The sequence below is a fragment of the Doryrhamphus excisus genome, linkage group LG8 (assembly GCF_037039965.1).
Source record: "Doryrhamphus excisus strain RoL-2023G ecotype Guam linkage group LG8, RoL_Dexc_Guam_v1.1, whole genome shotgun sequence".
Lineage (NCBI taxonomy): Eukaryota > Metazoa > Chordata > Actinopteri > Syngnathiformes > Syngnathidae > Doryrhamphus > Doryrhamphus excisus.
Window position 1 is genome coordinate 10,215,327 of NC_136364.1, and position 23,101 is coordinate 10,238,427.

Here is a 23,101-nt window from a genome sequence, read left to right on the forward strand (position 1 = left end):
TAGTTTGAGAAGGTAGGAAGAATAAAACTAGTTTACCGTGTCTTTAAAGAAGAAATTTACAACAGTAATTGTGCCAATCCCCCCCAAAACGTAATGATAATTTGTTTGCAGCATGTCCGCAAAGGAATAGAAAGAAGCAGAGTTTACTTACTCCTCATGAATAAGGAGAATACAAATAGAGACTATGTCACAAAGAATAGTGTTAAAATAAAAAAATAATGAAAATAAATGTAAAATAAATTAAAGTAATTCACTTGATTAATGATAAATAAAAAATAATTACAGGCATGAATAAAAATCCTTGAAAAAAGTGAGTATCAATTTTCTTTTCAAGCTCCAATGCTACTAGTATGCTGCTTTTCCTCATTCCCTTAGCCATCCAAGCGTGCAAGGTTCAAGGTTAATGAACATGCTAGCTGTGATGTATTAATGAATAACTGTCAGGAATGCCCTCAAGCAAGAAGGCTGGGGCCTGTGTGCCCAAGACTGCAATGAAGTCCATGAAAAGGAACATTTTGACTTACTTAATCGGTTCATGATTGAAGGTCACAAAGAGAATTGGAGTTTCATGGTCACAAAAGCATCATCACATTCACTTTCCCGGTCAGGCCGTCAGGACAAAGCTCAAACCCACATCATTTGCATCACAGCAAACACTTCCTTTCAGACCTGATGGTTTTTCATCATAACGGGTGACCCGTGCTCTGCGGCTGCACGGATGGAGCTGCTGTTATTGCATTGCAGGCCTTTTAACCAGTCCTTGTTTGTCTCTGCAGCCTCGCCGACAGAGCACACAAACCCAGGACAAAACATGTCGTCTCCTAAAGGTAGGTTCCATAATAGTCGCTGATAAAAGAGGAGCGCGTGGGCGGGGAAATGGCATAATAGGATATAATCACACTCTTGACACTGACAGGCCGCAGCACTCAGTGTTTGTAGGTTAGAAGCCGCAACGTCAACATTGGGTACACACATAATAGAAAGAGGTACGATACAAGCAAGCTTTTGGGAAGATAGCACTTGATTAAGCAATATCTGTATGCGCTCTATGTGCAGTGGTGTAGAAATGTACTCCTTTGTACAGAGAAGTGTTATTTTTTCCCCTCCTGACAAAGTAAACATAATATGACAATTGTCTGGAGAGTGTGTACCTGAACCTGAATGATGTATCATTAATTTAATTTAATTTGATTTGATTATGAATGTGAGTGTGAATGGTTGTTTGTCTATATGTGCCCTGTGATTGGCTGTACGCCGCCTCTCGCCCGGAGACAGCTGGGATAGGCTCCAGCACCCCCGCGACCCTTGTGAGGATAAGCGGTAGAAAATGAATGAATGAATGAACTGATTCAATTCAATTCAATTCAATTCAATTAATTTAATTTAATTTAATTTAATTTAATTTAATTTAATTTAATTTAATTTAATTTAATTTAATTTAATTTAATTTAATTTAATTTAATTTGTTACTACGGTTGGTTTATTTTATTATTATTGTATTTAATAAAACATTTTATTTATTGTATTATTTATACATGTTTAACAAACATACCTTCAATGATTTGGTGGATAATTCATGCAGAATTCATGCACAATAATATTTAACTTAATTTAAAAAACATACATCATGGAGGTAAAAAGCCTCTACAGTAATCCTCATATCAATACTTGAGAGCCAATCTCACAATGTCTCTTCAATGTCCTACCACAGATGCTCAGATTGACCCCGATGCAGACTTTGTTTATGGTAAGTAAACTATAACCGCGTTAATTCCAAATTTAGTGAGCAAGTGCTAAAGGAAGGATGGTTGCTATAAGGAAGGAGAGCTGGAGAGCAGCCAGATAGGATGAGTGAAGAACCAGAATGAGAACAATGGGTGGGCACGCTTAACAGGAGAATGCTGTACTATGTGTCCATGTGCAGACTACCACACACTGCGTGTTGGAGGACTGGTCTTTGCTGGAGTCATTGTGTTCCTTTCTATTCTTTTGCTGGCAGGTAAGTCAACATTTGCCGTGTTTGTATTGTTATTCTTATTCAGCTTATGGATGTACGTAAATAGTGAGTGTGTACACAGCGAGGGAGCAAACAGAGCAGTCGCTTGGTTGGTACACTTTGGGTGCATTGTAAGTTTACAGACCACATCATTAGGTACACCCAAAAAAATATGAGACCAAAGACAAGAGCTTTCTTGAGAAAACAACAATGCTCAATATTGATCATAGATTAAACATAAACAGGTATCACTTATAGGGCCAGGCCAACAAGTAGCTTTTGATATGAAATCTATATGAACCTCCATCCATGCATCCATCCATCCATCCATCCATCCACCCAACCATCCAGCTTCTATTCTGTTTTTCAACTTGCAGGTAACAGGATCCGCAATTGTGGTAAAAAGGTAAGCAAATGATTGCATGTAGTATCCTTCTGCATACTAAAACAGTACAATTAATACAAATAAATATTCACTGTTGACAGCCAAAACGCCAGCGTGATGAGGAGGAGGACTGAAGTGATCTGAACAAAACAGACGATACAATGTACCAACAGTGCTGCTGACTGTCACAAGAGTGTTAAACGAGTCTAAAAATGTTTTTGTAATGAATAAACGCGTGCGTGTTCACTATGTGTTTCGTCTTGTTGGCTTGATGCATGTAATTCATGTATGTATGCAGGTAACTTCCACTGTTAGCATGTATTTGTAGTAACATGAATCAACACAGGAGGGCGCCCAAAGACCGGCAAAATACAGGAAGTAGATGTGGCCGCCTTGGCTTCTTCTTTGCTCCAAGCGGAAGTGAAACTACAAGTTTGGAACACGACAGGTAGGTCCACAGTAATGGCGTGCATTAACAAATACGTGTCCTTGCTAGCCATATATGTTTGATTTTCAACTCTGACTTGTATACTAAAATTTTATCTGCATCTGAAACTAAATCACTACCTGAATAGGTGGGTTACCACCAAACAGGAAGTTGACCCAAAGAGACTAATGGAAGACGGTTGACCGTTTTGGGCGGGTAATTCAATATGCAAACAATCGGTGACACACAACAGAGGTTTAAATGTTTAAATGATTTCTTATCCAGACGTCATAGACACAGGCACAGTACTGTATTCATTATGGCTTAAGTATTTTTTTTTTGTAATTCGGTCGTATGTGATTTGAATGGGTTTGTCCAATGAAAACAAAGAGCTGTCCAAAATGGCTGTCCAACCAACCCTCATCCCTCATGTTTTATGAGCACAATAGAAGTTATCCAATATATGCAAATTATGTGTGTTTAAAGATAGAAACCAATAGTTTGTGGTGGTTTTGGAAACATTTTTTCAAAGTCCAAACATCTTTTTCCTAACATTTTCTTTGAGCATGAAGACTAGTCAGAAATGTGTGTGTGTGTGTGTGTGTAACCAAGAAGAAAATTGACTTCTTCCAGTGTCATTCATAATATGACTGAAAGTGTGCCATGACATTTACAGAATGACAAAACCAAGAGAAGGTTTTATTTTTGTGTCTTAGGAGGTTTGAATGACAATAAAGCTCATTTAAAAAAATGAACAATATATGTGTATTGCCGTTTGCCATGTAGTAAAACAATATGTCAAATACGTAATATCAGTATACAGTGAGTGTACTTCAGTGTTCCCGCCTCTTTGTTCTCATTTAATAAAGGATTCTGACTCAATCATGCTTGTCACTTGCAGGGTGGGACAAAATGTCAACCAGATGACTGCCAAGGACCCCCTGCTAATCTCTCTGGACCCGTTCACCACAAGTAGGTCCAGGCAAAAGGCTTTCTATACTTTCATTTTTACTAACTCATTCCCTGAGGGCTTCAGTTAAGTTAAGGGCGAGAAGCCACGTAACACTGATAACATCAGTCTACATGTCCTTTACTCGCACTCTAGTAGTGGACAGGTGTGGGAACGCTGATGGCTTATTATTCCCAGAGACTGGCAGCCATGCTAACTGCACATGTAAATGTTTATTTAGTGTCACTTGTCATGGACTCGCATTCTTATGTTATGTTTTACAAAGGTAATCCAGTGCTGCATATTACACAACATATTTATTATTTCTTCCTAATATTTTGGCTTATTAAAAAATACTGAAAAGTGCAATAGAGGACCCAGGTTCTTTCTGTAAATTTGGCCCCCACAATAAACGGTATAGATCGCCATCAATCTCCACAACATTTCCCTTTGTCATCATGTTATGTGAGAGTGTTTTTTTTTTTTGGAGGAGGAGGAGGTCAGCTAGTAAAGCGTGTCAAAGCGTGGGAAAGCGATAAAGATCAGAGAAGTGCGTCTCAGGATATAGTGGCTTTGCCCTCAGCCTAGCTCCACACCTCTGCCACGCTAACTGACACAAGATGATGACAGTGTAAACAACTACTTCTTTATCGGTTTAAAGCCCCAGTAAATAAACATCAGTATTTAACAAAAAAAGGCCATTTTTTGGACATGAGCTGCTGTCTTTTGGTGAATATTTTCACATTATGCCTGTGAGAGCAGTTTTCTAAGCTTCTAAGCTTCTTCAGGAAAAAAAACCTTTTCAAGAAGACATTCTTATTCGTTACAGGTACAAATATTAACAATCATTTCTGCAAAACAGAATCACAACAATAAAACAAACTGGAAACAATATCAGTTGAAATTGCATGTGAGTGCTGAAGCTTAACTGTAATGAATGAATGTTGAATCCATTCACCCGCTCAGGATTGAACCAGCAACAGTTAGGTTCAGTAAATGGCCACTCCACAGTCTGAGCCACACCGCTGTGTACAGTCTAAACCAGGGGTCCCCAAACCTTTTTTGCAAAACGGATTTGGGTCTTTTTTTCACGGACCGGCAATGTGTGGCAGAAAAATACAGCAAATATAAAATAACACGACGGGGCTAAAAGCAAATGTTAAGTGCAGGGAAAATATAACTCGAGACGAGATGGTCCCATCTCGGTGTGATGGGAGACAGCGAGTCGTTAATAAATTATTTATTATTTCTGTGCGGCCCGGGAGCAAATGCGCCACGGACCGGTCCCGGTCCCCGGCCCGGCGGTTGGGGACCCCTGGTCTAAACATATTGCCATCATGTTGAATGTGAAATTAATTTCCACCAATAAAAATGCCACAGAACAAATAGAATTATAGGATATGTTTTAGAAAAGTCCTAGATGATATGAACAGTTTCATGTTGGACCGGTTTGAAGCAGCTGAGACTCGTTAGTGGATGAAAAAAAACACGGAATCAGCAACAATTGGGTTGGGAGACAAACGAATATACCACCTGAGCCACGTCACCCAGTACAGTAAACATAGTAATGTTACGGAACATGCAGAATTTTTTTTTTGCCAGTAGGGGGTGCCAAACAAATTACCCAATTAATTTTCAATGGGACAATTCTGACACAAAATATTGCAGACAAGACTCGTAGATTGTGCCGGAACCTTTTAAAAGTAATGCAGTACTACTGTACATCTTTTACCAGCCTGTCTGCTGCTGATTTGTATCTCTTACGAGCTAAAATTTTATCCTGCGCTTTTTCCTCGAGGCTCCAAAGCAGAAAGTGTGTTTGTGTGTCAACCACTACGGGGCGAGAGCAAGCGGGCGGTTCCACTGGCAGCCATCTTGGAAGAGATCTTGCCCTGGCACTGCATGCGTGTTTGTGTGTGTGTGTGTGTGTTGGGGGGGGGGGGTGTTCTGTCTGCCATCGTTCCTCGTCTCCATGTTTTTTCTCCCTCCTCCCCAAATTCTGTCGCCTCTCTCTAGCAAAGCCGAAGATGCTCCCCCCCCCACCCTTTCCCCTCGTTATCCAGTTTTGCTCATTTTAATATGAACTTCCTGTGTGCGTGCACATGCAAAAGGATGTTTTTCCCCCCGTTCTGCCAGGCACGCTTACACATGTGGTACTGCGATACACTCTACTGCTTGCCGCCTGCCCCGTTCGAGCTCTGCAGCAAAGTGTGTGCGCTTCATATTAGCCCAACGCGGCGGGAACATCTTCACCTTTTCGACACAAACGTGGGCTTGTCGCCTGTGGCCTATGACAATTAGCCCTATTACCAATTCTGACCTTGTTCATGAGTTGCACATGAATTCCGGATATATCAGCGTTAATATGATGCAAGCGTGTCATCAGGGCTTGAGGTGGGGGAGGTTCCTGTCATGAAGAGCATCTATCACGCAGTGGATATTCAAAAACATCATAAAGAACATCTTGGATGAGTATTTCAAAATAGCAAAACAGTCCTGTCCTGTGATATACCTGTAGACCAGGGGTCTCAAACTCACAGCCCGCCATGTTTGGTGGCCCCCCACACTTTACAGCATGTCTCACTACCATGGGGAATAACACAGCTACTTTTTGCGAAACAAGTTCTTTTGGCTTTTTCCTGGTTAAGGAGTTGCCACAGCGGATCTTTTTGATCCGCATACTGATTTTTGTCTTGAGCCCTTTATATTCCGGATGCCCTTCCTGACGAATACTGATGATGCATGCTGACAATGGCCAGTACTCCCAGTGACCCGACAACGTAGGCAGGGTCACCAATGAAGAACCAATGATATTCTGATCTGTTATTAATAAAGACTGACAAAATTTGATCAGTTGTACTTTTTGTGTACTTCAAATGGCCCCCATTAAAGTTAAGTGTGAGAATGGCATTTTTTGCAGTCTGCCCTCAAAAACAACACAGCGCTCCTGTGACATAGAGGATCTTTGACCAAGATTTCGGCTGTGATTCTACAAAAAGAGCAGAGTGATCCTGTCTTGTGACATATAGAGGATCTTTGACTTCCACTTTTGCAGTAGTTGAACATTTTTGCTCCTATCTTGAAATGTTTTTTTTAGTGGGTCCTTCAGGGCATCTCTATAAACATCCATATTAACGTGTCTCATCACCCCTACTCAAACACCCCCCCCCCCCACCTTCTCGTCTGCATCCCTATCTCCAGGCAACCTGTGATGGCCCCACTGATGGACATGAGTCACGTTGGTGTTTTTTTTTTTCTGTCACTCTAGTCGTCAGTGATACTTAGTGGAACTGCTTGCCTTTTCTCAGGCCCAACCCGGCCCAACCCGGCCTGTCACCCTGTGTGATGATCACTGGCTGACAGAGAGCATACAACCTGCTTGGTGCTGTCAGGCCCACTCACATCAGCCCTTTGACCGGTGTCTTGCTTCTCGCAGTCTGAGCTGTGCACTTCCTGTTTTTCTGGAGGTGTTTGCGTTGTCAGTGAGGGGGTGGACGTGATACTGTTGAAACGTGATGATGCTGTCAGATTTGTGAACAAGCGTGTCTGTCTTGCTTTTTTTTTAGGGCAGGAGAACAAATTTCCATTGTCCTTTACACAAACCCAAATACAACTACCTTTTATGACTTTGTGGTGGCCTCTGCCATCTTCTAGGGCATGGTCTGCTGGGGGAGCAGCATCACAGCATCTGACAAAAAAGAGGCAGGATAAACTGATAAAGAAGGCCAGCCCTGCCCTGGGATGTGCTCTGGAACAGGTGGAGGAGGATGGCAGCCAAGCTGTCCTCCATGATGGACAAAGACTCACACTCATTACACTTAGGAGCTCCATTGCTCCAAAAACCCTGTGCAATAACCACATAACCAACCATGCATTAAACTGTGCAATAAACCGTGGAATAAACTTGTATCTTGATCAACATGCACATAGCTGTAAACATCTTCATTGGAAGCAGCTGATAATTTTACACATTTTTAAAGTGCATGCCCCACTCCCTTTGACAACTTGCTCATTTATTCACAAATCTATTGCACAACACAGCAGCAGAACCAATGTTGTAATAGCGAGAAGGCGCAAACTGCTCCCAGCATTCTTTATCAACAACAGTACAACAAATGTAAGATGTTGGTTTCACACCAAAAGCAGGGTAGCGTAATTTTTAAGCGCATGCAGAGGTAGAGAAAGCTGCTAGATGCTGACCATTCAGTAATCCATTATTTTTCGGGGAGGAATAGTAGGATTCCTGATTCATAAATTCATTCATTTTCTACCGCTTATCCTCATGAGGGTTGTGGGAGTGCAGGGGTACACCCTGGACTGGTGGCCAGCCAATCACAGGGCACATATAGACAAACAACCATTCACACTCACATTCATACCTATGGACAATTTGGAGTCGCCAATTAACCTAGCATGTTTTTGGAATGTGGGAGGAAACCGGAGTATGCATGCACGGGGAGAACATGCAAACTCCACACAGAGATGCATGGCCGAGGGTGGCCCTCTGTACATGAAATCACCTTTACACTGTTAATCACCTGATAGGGTAGACATTTTTTTTGTAGACATTTCGGCTTTTTTCCTGACCGAGTCGCCACAGCGGATGTTTTTGATACTGATTTTTGACTTGAGTCTTTTATATTCCGGATGCCCTTCCTCACGAATACCGATGATTCTTACGAGTGGAGATTCAAACCCCAGGGCTCCCGATGAAGTAGACATGATAAGTGAAAATAAGACTTGTGTTTTTGTCAATGGTTCTGTCGGGGAGATGAGATGAGATTGGGGGTGCGGCCTGGAAGTGAAAAGCCTGGCTTGACTAATCGAGTTTAGCTTTGTAGTACCACTTATTCCACATCCTGAATGTTTGGTGAAATGGCATAACAAAAGTGAGATCTCCAATAAGTTAAACATGCCTTGTAGAGAGTTGTGTTTGTGTGCATGGTCACAGGTCTGTTTGACAGTGATGGTGCGTGGGTGTGTGTATGCATGCATGTGTGTGTGTATGTGTGTGTGTGAGAGAGAGCCTTCCACCTGTTACATAATAAAGAGTGGAGGCAGATTGTGTTGCTGTTCCTGCCACACCAGCAGCTCTTCAGTATGAGTGAGAGAAGCCTGCACAGCTCATCTCGGCTCTTTTCCCCAAGCAGGGTTTACTTTTGTTTTTTTTGTGTGTGTAGGAGATTTGATAGTGGACCTCTCACTGTGTGTGTGCCACGGGCTACACTAGCGATACTACCTGAAAACTGTTTTTATTAAAAATGAATGACAAATAGAACTATATGCTTCATGTAAATACAGCTAATTAAGTTTGAGTTACTCCGCTCAAACCGTGTCCCCGGTTTTACCGATGCTACTCTGAATATTCATTACCAGTCAAACGTAATAGAATAAGCAAGTGTGATAATTGATGATACGTGTGGGGCATTATTACACCCATTTTAGCCCTTGTGTGACATTTTGCAGTTGGCTTGAGTATCAACAAGTGTCAGGGAAGTCTCCCATATGACATTTTTAATATCAGGGCTTTCATTTTTTTTACTAAAGGGGTGCGTAAAAGCGCGTAATGCAGCTTTCCTCACTCGATACGCGCGTCTCGTTCACCTCCTCTTGATTAGGATACCGGGGGTGGGGCAACATGCTCCGTCCCGGTAAGGGGAGGAGAGAACAGGCAGCAGAGGCGGTACTTTCTCCGCCGTTCTTTTCGCGGCGCCGGAGTGAGTGTTGAGTGGGACCAGGGCTGGAGAGACCTGCCGGGGGGGAGCATCAAGCCGCAAGAACCAGTCCATTCCAGCACGGAGCCTCGCCTTCTTGGCAGATTCTGCTGCGCCGTGCGCTCTTCTTCCTTTGGAAGGGGACTGCACCACATTCCTGTGAACTCAAACTGCTTTTAATGGCATGTGGCTTGTAACTTTACTTCTGCTGTATTCTTTGCAAGAAGGTAGGCCATGGAAATGGTGTCTGTCTCTTCAAGTGTTTGTCTGCATGATCCGTATATCCAAATGAAGCTGGAATACAATTTGAAACCGATTTTTACCGAAAAAAAAAAATCCAACTTTCCTTTTTACTGCATGCATTTGCTCCTCCTTTGTTGGTGCCCGGGTGCGTCTTGCAGCGTTTTGTGTCTGCTATTGATTTGTTGATGATATTATGTCAAGATGAGGAGGGAAGCAAGTTAACAACACAAAATCAATACGCACTTTTGGAGTGCGTAAAAGGACCAAAAAAAAGGGACAACGTCGATTTGGATTGTTTTGCCTAATGAATTCTAGCGGGTGTCTGAATATGGGAGATGTTGAACAAGCAGAGGGGAGACGGATACAGATCACCCTCGGAGCGCACGGTGTGAATGGCCTCCCCGGTGCCCTCTGCTTTTAGATGTTTGCGCGCAGACGTCCAACGGGTCAAAGGACTTTCATACATTTTTGCACGTTTTAACAACCTTATCCCCACGGGGAAGAGCATTGAATGGGTTGTGGTGACCCGGAGGAAGATGCTTCCACATTAAAACGCCCTTCTAAACAGTTATTTTGAATAAAACAAAGTCTAAATTCTCGCGTAAAAGCCAGCGAGTCTGTATGCAACAACAACACGGGGGTCATTGCGTTTTTATGGGAGGTGTGAGGGGTGCTGCTGTGATAATTGAATGAATTTTTTTGGAGATAATGTGCTCAGTGGGATACTTGTAAGACGATGATGCTTTTTAATAACAGGCTAGTTTGTCGATGAAACAAAGCAAAGAGAGTGGAGTTGAGTGCATGCAGATGCAGTCGTTATCTGCCCTGCTCTAATTATTCATCCTCCATTTTCTCGGGCTCCAGATTTCACTGATTGGCTTCGCTCTGAAACGCTTCAGACGGAAAGCTTCGTGCTTCTTCTCCTTTTAAAATATAAAAGAGTTGTAATTGATGAGGTGTCGGCCTCTGAAGGCGTGTGATATGAGGGAAAATCAACCACCCGTTCATTTTATTTATTAAGTGTTTTGTTTTTACGCACACTTTAAGTGGCAGTGCATTCGAAGGGGAAAAAATCACTTGGCATTCAATTTGTCCAAAAAGTCCAACGTGTGTTTGATGCCTGTGGTCCCCATCTTTGGCCTTGGCAGTGCCCTCTGCCACACAGGCTGTGAGGACTTTTGTTGTTTCTCCTTCATTGGATTACAAGGTGCGTTTGGATCATACACATTCTACATCACCCCCGTCCCGTGACTGGCCAAGATGTGCCCTGTCTATAGATGTGTGTGTGTGTGTGTGTGCGCGTGCGCGTGCGTATGTGTGTGTCTATGCGGAGGAGGGCTGGGGGCGTCAAACAGCCACTGGAGCGGAAAGAGTGGCTGAGATGGGAGAGATGGAGATAACGCAGTGGAACACAAACTTCCATGTCAGTTGTTGTTTTTTTCCAATGCCATGTTCCGCTCATTGTGCACGATTCCACTGCATACATCATCCCAGGTGCATTCTCTCTCGCTTTCCCTGTGTTTTTTTTTAAAATCTCATATGCAGCAAAAGCAGATCTATTAACATGCATGCGTACGCATCAGTAGGCTACTGCGTATTTTCATGACAGTGCCGCGCCTGCAAGAATTGCACACAGATTTCGGCTTGCTTCATTCAATATTGTAAAGATCATCCAATGTTTTTTTTTTTTTAATAGATCCAGCATTTATGAGCACTTCTGCATCCCAGTGCAGAGACACATTCATCTTTTTTCCCCTGATGGTTTGTTTGCCATCAAACCCACTTTGGGAGTGTGCGTTTGGGCCTGGCAGGCCACACCGGAGCCTGTCTTTTATGTTTCAAAATGACTATATATTTTGAGATTAAGCATCATTTTGTGTTTTGGAAGGGAAACGGCTGCTATGATGGAGATGCAGGTCTGTGTGTGAATGTGTGTGAATGTGTGTGTGTGTGTGTGTGTGTGTGTGTGTGCAGAAGCCATGATTATTTCATCAATTAACATGATTCCGGTTTCATCCAGTTTTAGTCAACATGCATGACCTTAAGATGAATAGTCTGAATGTCATGCTGGATTTTGATGCATTTTTTAAAACAAAACGATTCGACTTAATCATAATGCATACTAATCAAGCATATCTGCAATTGATCATCAGCCAAATGATTAAAAAGCACTTTCTCAGTCCCTCCCAAGTAGACCCATGCTGTGTTCTCACACATGCGTATTCACATGTAGAGCCCAAAAGCACTTCATTATGGGATGAGTCACTGTATAGTGCAGGCCTGTTCAACTAAACACAAGGACCAGGTACTACTGATAATAACAGTTGATGGACAATTAATCCTGGCCATGCACATTATACAGTGGATTATGCATCCCCAAAGTCCATGACAGTAAGGGGCAATTGGATGGTTCTTCATGCAGGAACAACTGTCCATTTCTGAGAGAAACAGACATCTCAATACGGTGGACTTGTCACCATGCAGGTTATCTCGTCACTCAAGTGAACTCGCCTCCTATTCTTCTGTCACTGCCTTGTTTCCTTCTATTGGTCAAGTGTTGGAGCGCTGTGTTTGGCAGGTGAATGGTGCTGAAAACACACACACACACAGCATCTGGCCACGTCGTCTCATCTCCTCAGTCTGAACCAGGGGCGTCACTAGGTTCTGAGGACAGGGGGGGCTGAGCCCCCTGGAGATGCACAGGATGTGAATGAATGTAGTTTTTATTTAGTTGAGATACTCAATTGTTTTAGGCCACCATTAAATTTACACAAATACACACAATCTACACTGCAAAACCGCTGCTAAGCTCTGCAACCATCCTGTCCAGTGGACAGTGATCAATGAAATAATAATCATTATTATATTATGAATTAACCTATTATTATTACTATCATAATTCTTCTTATTATTATTATTACTACTACTACTACTACAAGTAATAGTAGCCAATAGCCAACAAGTAGCCAACAAGCCAATAAGCAGGCCAGCCTGCTTTTGCCCTATTATATAAAATTTATCAGAGATTTTTTTGTTAAAAAAAAAATAAAAAATATCAATAGTGACGCCTAATGACGCCACTGGTCTGAACATTTTGTTTGTCTTGAAACAAAACAGGCGTGTCGGCCACGCACGGTGAGACTCCGCGTAAGATTTCATTTCAGGGCAACACACAGACTTCCAATTACTGGAATTAGGACCCCCATACATTTTAATCCCTCGTAAAGCAAACAAAATATGCCAGATTCACCTGGCAGTGCCCCAACCCTACCAACAGATGTCGCTGTATTTCTTATAATTTCTATAAAACATACTTAATCGGTCTTTTGACCAGTCAGGATTGAGACCCTATAAATTCCTCCTAGCAACAAGTAGTTTGGTAAATATATGACCAAGAAACAACTTACATTTCTTAATCTGTGTGTCCTGTGCTTAGCTCACTTTTACAACAGATGGTACCGATAGAGGTCATATTTACATTTTGTTATGAATTTGTTCGACAGAAATGTATGAAAACTATAGAAAATAATGTAAATGCGATTAGTACAGTCCAGACACCTAACAATCTGGAGGAAAAAAAACCTTTTTGTAGAGAATAATTATAGTTTTCCATCAGTATTATCATGCTACTTCATGCTTCAAATTTCACAACCTCACTATCACAGCTTAAAAAATATTTAATAAATCATTGCTGTTTTGTGGTTGAATATGGCCTATCTCACTATTACTCAAACAATATGCACATTTAAGCAAATTTTATGTATTTTTCCGGCAAAAAAAAGTGGATAAATGAATTAAATGCAAATATAAGCCAGTAGGAAGACGCATTCAAAAACTTTGAAATGATACGTAGTGTTCAGAATTGGTCAGCAATGTAAGTTTTATTAGACAATGACCACCACAGGAAGTACTTGGTGATAATGTGACTCACCCAATGTCTACGCGAGTCTATATTATGTTTAATTTCTGTATTATTTGTTTTTTCTCTTGTTTTGTCTACTATAATGGGTAATATGAGCAAAAAAGTCGACTATGGCTGTGCTATTTCATGTCTATAGGGCTCTAATAATGTTAAAAACTAATGTTAAAAAAGTTGTTTTCTATGCTCTTTGTATGGAATTATAACATTTATAAATAAGGAATCCTACTTCAATTGTCACTGTCAGGTCGAGAACCAGTTAACTGCGATATATAAGGGATCTCCCCCACAAAAATTTCATTTTTTTACAGTTTTGTGTATTTTGTCCAAGTATATTATCACTGTCAGTTCTGGAACCATTTAACGAGATAAACAAGATGGAGCTTATTGTTGAAGTGGACTTGCCGTACATCCTGGCAATATGGAATATAATAGTGTATTTTATCGTCAATGACAACTTCCTTGGGTCCATGGGCCCATGTCTCAATTCCATCCTCAGCTGCCGATTTGCTGTATTTTGAAGATCAGATAAAATCAGTCTCCGCCTTGAGATTGGGCCCATCCGTTTGCTATATAACGTTCGTAACTGTGGGCCACACTCCAACACGGGAGGTGCGGTAGTGCCACTCAAAGCTGGTTGCTGCTCGACTCCCGCCACCCACAAGGCGGTGAAGTTATTTTCATGTTGGACCTTGAATATTCGGCTCCATCGCGACAGTGGTAGTTTCCTCTCTCTGTGCCCGGACTACTGTGTCATGGTGCAGGGAGCTCGTACAGGAAGTGGCGCTGTAGGGACCATCAATAAATTACTATTGTGTTAAGGACAGTTTGTTTAAAAATAAAATTGATCTATAACTATGTCAAATGATTTGTCCGACCCCAAAAGTATTTTGCACGTCCATCTTTCCAATTTCATCCTTTATTGGGTGAACTTTTGTTCGATCTTTTATTGGATTAGTACAGATGCTTACCGATTCGAAGGGCACATGAATACATGTATTGGTTACGCCCCTAGTATTTTTCTAAAAAAACAGGAAGACATCAAACCAGTGGCGTCAAACCAGTCCCCCTAAAATATTCTTAAGCCTCCCCTAAATAATTTGATATTTTTTATTGATTTAAAAATTTTTTTATTGATTGATGATGAAAAAATATAAATAAATTAAATGAAAAAGAAAGACATATAGGCGATCTCTGCTCAAGTCTTTTACCTCTGTTATTTTGCGGCCAAGAGGTAGATTCCAGTCATAAAGGAACACTGCATATGCTAATTAGCTAGCTAGTAGCTAATATCATGGTCCCCTGTGCTCTCTTCAGCCTTTGGGGGCACAGCATCAGTTGTGTTTCTCTCACATTATGGATGCACACTGCGGGTTACTGAGTTGAGCTGATTCCACTATGATTCATTTATTAATTTATGATTAAAACAATTGAGTATCTTTACTCAATCTGTCCAAAAGTGGGACAGTTCTTGTTCGTTATTTGTTTTTTGGATTTCCTAATGTCTATGACATTTTTTCATATCCTGTGCATTTCCATGGGGCTAAGACCCCCCTCTCCCTGTCCTCAGAACTTAGTGACGCCCCTGCAACTCATTCCACCTGCCCTTCTGCTCAACAAGTGCTATCTTCTCCATTAGGGATTGATGCATCTTGATAAAGATCTGACAATCACCCCACCCTCTTTGCGGGTGTGTTTTCTTGCTGGGAAGCGATTTATGACCACATCTCTAACAGAGCTCAGAGGAGGGGAATAAAAAAACAAAACAAAACAGTACGCCTGTACACAACTGACATTCATCTCAGCAGCAGAAATCGTCCTTTTTTTAATTGCTGAACTGGCTGCCTAATGTTTTACTGACACTGCATAAAGTCCTTACTATGAATATATCTTGCCATGCAGTGAAATGTCACACTGTTAGAAATGATAATGCATGCCTCTATCTGGAGCCATTGTGATGTCAATGAGCAGCAAGATGGTATCTTTTACCCTTTTATGGTCTTGTATTACATCAATGCTTTGGTGTGATGTATTCTGTATCGCTACACCGCTTTCTTGCATGTATATGTGCATTCTTAATGTATTTATGGCACATGTATGGATTTATTGGGCAGTTTTACTATGCACATGGTGAAACTGGCTGTGTTTGTGCATCTGAATGGATGGAGGGGAGACCGAACAGGCTGCATTATGCAACGGCTCACCATGGGCAATATCCTTGTTTCTCCAGCATACATATTCATAGTCCATTTTCATATCCACTGCAAAAAACAGAGGGAAAAGTGCAAATATATTTCAATAAATGCACACATACTACAAATAATAGAAGCAGGGGGAAAAACTGTGGCATGGGCTCACCCGGCGGGTATTTCACCTCAAATGGGTCTGACCTTCCATATTGTAATCACGGCATCCATGCTTGAACAAAGCAATCAAAATACAGTTCATAAGTGGATGAGTCGATGGGAGGAGGTGCGATGGAGTTCCCTGGAGGCAATAAAAGATTCTGTTGAGGTCAAGTGTTGCAAAAAAATGTGTATATGTAAAATTTTGATAACAATTTGCGTCACCCTGGGTGTATGCACACCCCATTTTCATCCAGGTAATGCTGATGACTTGTCGAATTCAAATACTCCTCATTCAATTGAAACCTTGAACACAACCCAGGCTCTGTGGGGTGGCTGTCTGTCTCGACCGGTTGTGTGGAAATATAAAAATAGCAGGATAGATGGTAAATCAAGCCAGAAGTCTTAGTCTTAGTCTAAAGAATATAGAGGATTGTCTCTGATACATATCAGCGTATCAGGGGTCAGGGTCCGTATTTCTTTAATTTGCTGTTTTTGTAAGTTTACTGCAACAGGACACGTGTTATGTTGTCGTTATGTTGGCACGCTCCCTGAAGGCCGTAATCTGTGCAGGGTCTCCATTCCGTGTGAGTGTGTGTGAACTGACTGACCTGGATTCACAGCGTAGCATAGGACAAAGCGATTAGCCTTCCCCATCATACATAAGCTGTTGCTTTGTGCAGGTTTTTTTTGCCCTCCTGCTTAAGCATCGATTTTCTATTTTGGATGGCAACACCGGATGGTTTAAGGCTTGTTTATGTTTGAACAGATTATGGCGTTTTAAAGCGTATCATGTCTAAGTGCAGCAGCTGATGGACAAATCTGAGGGAGTTTAGTGAGTTGGAAAAAATGAATTACATGTGAGCGTTCATAGCTGGGTTAAGTTGTTTTAGTCATGATACATTCAGCCTAATACACAGAGAAGCAGGTCACTGGTGTCATCTGTTAAAAGTTTGCCAACACCAGTGCCTGTGCGTGTGTGCGCGCACATCACCCAGAAGTACAGTCTAGTGCTCTCCGTGGTGCTGAAAGTGCAGATCAGGCAGTGGAGCGGCCTGTGAGAGCGACTGACATGGATTCAAATGGCAAGATGGATTGAACTTGACCTCGATTGCTACGTTTGAATGCAAAAAATCTGCTCCAGTTTTATCAGGTGGGCGGAGGAGTAGTGATGCTTGATGACCCCCTTTTGGGGTGTATCCTTATGCCATAATTACGGTTCGGTACGTACCTCAAAACATTAGGCTTTGCGTGAATGGCTCCATTGACTATTAAAATGAAACATAAACACTGAAAACTACCAAAATACAAACAATAAAAATATATAGTGTATGTGTTCTGTGTGGGTTCTTGGTTCGCTTCTGTACCTAAATTCGAATTCATGCACGGTTACATCCCTCCCACTTACAAATCCTACGATCCCAAGCCTTAAACCGCACTTGCCTCCAAACCTCATCGTCTGCCAGTCACATACAAACACCTCTACAGCTCAGTGTCTGATCCGAACAAGTCTCTTGTGTCCTGTTAACGATATCTATTTCTGCTCGATGCCGCCGCAGATTCTGGGAGGTCCGAAATCAGCCTCCCCTGGTAGTGTGATTACTTGGTGGATAGACTTTGTGTGTGGCGAATGTGTAAAAAGGAGATTATGTGGGTTTAACATTCTGCGTCTGGCATACAAATTCATCACTGTCGGTACTATAGCAGAAAATATAGAGTTGATTTGTGACTGATGTGTTTTTTACTGAAAAAAAATGCATCTCATTCTCCATAAATCAAGAATAGAGGTAACATGTACAGCATACATGTATGCTTCACTGATGATGTTTTTTTGGCAAGTGCTGATAAGATGCGCTTTGTTTGACAGTACTTGAACACATCATAGTTACGTGAGGGAAAAGCTAAAGTGTAACTTTTGGCTCTGACATTGTCACAGCCTAAAATAAACATTGATCGTCTTATATTAGCGTTCATTTGGTCATTTGTTTGTCAAAAAAGTAGGATTCCTTATAAAATATACGTATTTGTAGTTAGAGTATAGAGAACCTATTTACAAACTTCTAAACATAGTTTTTAACATTATTAGAGCCCTCTAGACATGAAATAACACCCCTATAGTCACCTTTACGCAAAAAGACATACCATGACAAATGACATAATAAACATGTTAGCATTGTGTTACTTGTTGTTTATGTTGTTGTTTTTTACTTTTTTGCTTCCAGGTTCTAGACAGTACTCCCTGTGATGGCTTCTGAAGGCCTTCCATTTGTATTTTAGTTCATTTAGACTTTTATATGCTTGAAAATGCTCAATTTAGGCAAAAAATTACATCAAATCTGCATATTATCTTACTGAAAGCTAGTCTGTATTCAACCATAAAACTTAACATAAAACTTTAGATTTATTAATATAATTTAGATCCATGATAGAGTGAAGCTGCAAAATTCAGAGCGCGAAGTGGCGAGGGATTACTGTACAAGGTTTTTATTGGTCAGACATGATAATCTGTACGGAACAGATGTCCTGTGTGCCCAACCACTCATTGTCACTGTTGTTATCAAGATCTGTCTTTCACTTAATGGCTGGTTATTAATGATCCCCATTGATGAGGAGGAATATTACAGCTTAACTGACATAATATGAAGTATTTCAATCTCCATTCAAGTGGCTAGGGCAGCCCCCTATTTTCTCGCAGGGACGTTGAGAATTAAAAAGATAGCGCTAATCCAGCCGCTGTTGACACAATCCAGGAAAAAAAGGATTAATTAAGTATCATGGTCTGAGAGGAGGAGTTCTCTGGCTCCGGGTCTCCTGGCGTCTCTTCCTGGCTCCCAGCCAATCTGAGCTCAGCACTTCTTTGACTTCCTCTGCCCTCCTCCATGACCCCCCTGTTAATCCCCAGGAAATACACTGTTCCTAAAAGATATGCTATGAAGATGCTAGTTTCTCATAGAGGGATGAGCATTAGATGACAGTGATTTAGTTGAATTAATTGATCTTAAATTAGTATGGTTTAAAGCTGCTATATGCCATGGATAGGTGCTATAAGTATGTACATTAAGTATTGCGATGAAAAGTGCTTTGGCTATTATTTTCATGACTTTTTCATGTAAGGTTTTCCATTGTATTTCTGTTCTACACGTGGTCTGTATACGGTGTGAGTGCCGTAGTGTAAGATCCCACTCTACACCAAAGCTCAACGTACATCACAGTCCGAGACCTGAGGACCACCTGTAATCCATGTGTCTCTTCCTCTCATCCAAACAGTCAACAGTGAGGATGTTGTCTCCACGCGGCTGTACTTTGTGAACGCCTCCCTGCAGCGGGTGACCTTCTCCAGCTCGGTGGGGGTGTCCCTGCCCTGCCCCGCGGGCGGCGCCCCCCATGCCGTCCTGCGCTGGTACCTGGCTGCCGGAGACGACATTTACGACGTACCCCACATCCGCCACGTGCACGCCAACGGCACCCTCCAGCTCTACCCCTTCTCTCCGTCCGCCTACAACAGCATCATCCATGACAACGACTACTTCTGCACCGCCGAGAACCAGGCGGGAAAAATCCGGAGCCCCAGCATTCACATCAAATCAGGTGAGGGTGGACACAAAACATTTTGCTAAAGATCACACTGCAGTGGTTGGTCCCCCAACAGAAGCGTGCCAAACCGGTACAGACTAGTTATTATGGTATTTTGGGACCCATCACAGGAAAATTGCAATGCAAACCAACCAAACTTTTGTGCTTCGTGTCAAAATTGGTGATGCTGACCTGTCGGCATCCACTGTCAAGGTCATAGCGGGAGAGGGAAGGTGTTACTTTTTGCACACAAACACACACACACTTGCACAAGCACTACCTCAGGCCAGCATGCCTCCTGCCTCGCAGTCTCCCAGTCTCTCCATCTGTCCACAGACTGGAAAGTCCCCTAACCACGCACACACACCCACACACGCACACACACACACACATAGCCATTTTCGTCAAGCTGGCTTTTGGTGTGTCGCTGCCAGCTCTTTGTCGGGGTGTTTGGCAAGGATGGTTTGAGAGAGTCAGCTGCAGACGTGGAACATTGTGAGCAGAATCATGTGGAAAAAAAGAGCCAAAATAATTTGGACTGTGTTGATGGATCCTGCCTGGAGAGACACTCAGCACTTCTCTATGCGTACAAACAAAACTCCCCAAAAGCTCTCCCTCACCACACACACACACAAACACACACACACACAAAGGGGGGGGGGGCATCTTTTCAGCGTGACCTTCTTGGCAGCCTCCATGTTAAAATGACCTTCCTGCCCAAATAATTGCAACGATTAATCAATTAAATGCTGAGGCAAGTGTATCTCCACAGCGCCACAAGCAGGACCCACATGCATGCATGAGTGTGTACCTCATTACCTCCAAAATAAAAATACATACATTATTTCTCAACACATGACCTGCAGTTGCCATGGGTGATTTGATTGGATATGGCACAAAAATTATGAATATGAAGTAATCTGCATCATAATATCACAGTGTATGTACTACTGACAACCTCCTATGGCCCTTGTATTGGGGATATTTGCTAACTTGAGTCCAAATGGACACCAGATGCCTCATTCGAAGGCAGTGGAATCATACTATAGGTAATGGTAATGGAAATGGTTTTATTTCATTTGAACATGCATCAGATTACAATTGAATGCATCACATAATCAGTTCACAGTTCCACATGTCCAAAAGGAGTAGGAAGAAGCAAAGCTTATTAAATCCTACCCCTCCATCTGGTACTTTTACAATCAGTAACTGTTACATTTGTTCACTTCCTGCTTTCCTAATTAATTTTAATTTTAATTTTAATTTTAATTTTAATTTTAATTTTAATTTTAATTTTAATTTTAATTTTAATTTTAATTTTAATTTTAATTTTAATTTTAATTTTAATTTTAATTTTAATTTTAATTTTAATTTTAATTTTAATTTTAATTTTAATTTTAATTTTAATTTTAATTTTAATTTTTTTGTCACGTACTGAGGTACAAGGTGATATGACCATACAATGACACAATGTGTGCCATAGTAACTGTCAATATAGTGATATATGTAGCACATCATGACTGGTTCAAGACTCTTCATCCTTGTAGGTCATAATAATTGTAATTAACACGTTATGCTTAAATTTGGTATAAAATGCAAGCTTCTAAGTATTGTAATTTTAGGGTCATAGAAAGAAAGATTTCTAGTTTATTGTAACAGAGATATGGCAATAATAAAGGTTATAAATAAATACGTAACCAACACCACCCAGGATTGTGCATGTCTCAGGAGGCATTTTGTTCCACTTCTAGATTCTCTCCAAATCCAGACGCTTTTGAGGCTGTCACTTGGCAGCTTTAGATTTCAGCTTTTCAATGCTATTAAGGCCCGAGACCCGGCTATAGGCCACTCCAGGATGTGCCTCTTCTTGAGTCACTCCATTGTTGCCTCGGCCTTATGTTTTGGGTCATGTGACCCATTCATGACCCATATCATTGTTCTGACTGAGGGGATGGTAAACATTCTGTCAATGAGCCAGGGTTTCATGTTCACCATCTTACACACACTTAATAAAATGAAATGAGGACACCTGTTCAGCGGACATTGCCCATTTCCCTTTTGTCCCCACCTAAACACACAAACCCCGGGCAGTATCTGGCCAAGATAGCAGGTGTTAAGATCCTTTTTTTTCCCTCTCCGTCTGTCCTCCTCTCCTCTTCTTTGGCTGACATTTATTTACTAATACAGTAGAACCTCACTTAGCCTCATTAATCCATTCCAGAAGGTCAGACTGAAGCGGAAACCTACTCTAACTGAATCAATAAATAAAATTTATAAATAATAATAAATGAAAAATAAATGATAAATGAAAATTTAACTTAACTTTTACCTTGGTTGAAGATGTGATTGTTGACGAAGGCACCATTGAATTTGTTTGTTTTTTGTGTGTTTTTAAGCTTCTTAATCAAAATGCTGGCACTTGCAACTTTTGTTGGCCCCACTGCGGGTTATTTTGCATGATTGTCCAATTTGCATAATTGCTCTTCATGTAATACTTGGGCGAGTTTTCAAAAAATCAGACCCAGCGTTTCTGTGTAAACGGGTGAAACTGAAATTTTTGTTTTGGGCTATAAGAAAATGGCGATGTGATCTAACTTTTTTAATAAGGCTCTCAAATGAGTAAAATTTTAAATCAGATGAATCATTATTTGCAATTGAATTAATCATGATTAATCAGCATGTCACACTATGATTGAAATATGCCCATTTAGTTTCTCATTTAGATATGGCCATTTTATTGAAAGAAAGATAAGTGACAGGGGAGGGTTATGTTTTATTTCATATTTGTATGTATTAACATTTAGATATGCCCATTTTATTGAAAGAAAGATAAGTGACAGGGGAGGGTTATGTTTTATTTTATATTATTTTATATTTGTATGGATTAACAGCACCAAATTAACAAAACATGTAAACAAAGTTAAGTGATGACACACATGAACGTCTCTTTACCTAATACTGGTTTCTTTAAGGCTGCACGGTGGTGGATTGGTTAGCGTGCAGGGCCCACAGCTAGGAGACCCGGGTTCGACTTGGGCATCTCTGTATGGAGTTTGCATGTTCTCCCCGTGTTTGTTTGGAGTTGGAGATATATACAGTTTATGATGTAGGAATTGTTCTAACTGGGGTTGATGGGTTCAGGTCACAATAAAGTTATAAAAGAGCATCAGACGCACGGTGGACAAGTGGTTAGCATGTTGGCCACATAGTCAGGAGATCGGGAAGATCTCCGCTTGGCCATCTCTGTGTGGAGTTTGCATGTTCTCCCCGTGCATGCGTGAGTTTTCTCCGGGTACTCCGGTTTCCTCCCACATTCCAAAAACATGCTAGGTTAATTGGCGACTCCAAATTGTCCATAGGTATGAATGTGAGTGTGAATGGTTGTTTGTCTATATGTGCCCTGTGACTGGCTGGCCACCAGTCCAGGGTGTACTCTGCCACTTGCCCGAAGTCAGCTGGGATAGGCTCCAGCATACCCCTGCGAATCTAATGAGGATAAGCGGGATAGAAAATGGATGTATGGAAGAGCATCAGACTCACTGGGACTCTG

The 23,101-nt window shown here is 41.4% G+C and overlaps 1 protein-coding gene across 3 annotated transcripts in view; it reads left to right on the top strand.

The window, feature by feature from the left end:
• Nucleotides 1-2,768: 2,768 nt before the first annotated feature.
• dscaml1 (Down syndrome cell adhesion molecule like 1) overlaps nt 2,769-23,101 on the top strand; it is a 108,723-nt gene continuing 88,390 nt past the window's right edge. The window contains exons 1-3 of one of the 3 annotated variants that reach the window (XR_013627976.1): nt 2,769-2,829; nt 3,710-3,780; nt 19,246-19,566. Coding sequence is in view for 2 of the 3 variants with exons in the window: in XM_058080709.2 (XP_057936692.2) it covers nt 3,732-3,780; nt 19,246-19,566 (370 nt within the window). In the remaining variant the exon portion in view is untranslated. Of the gene's footprint in view, nt 2,830-3,709; nt 3,781-9,444; nt 9,699-19,245; nt 19,567-23,101 lie in introns of those variants that run through there. The other 2 variants (XM_058080709.2, XM_058080711.2) reach the window with 2 other exon arrangements.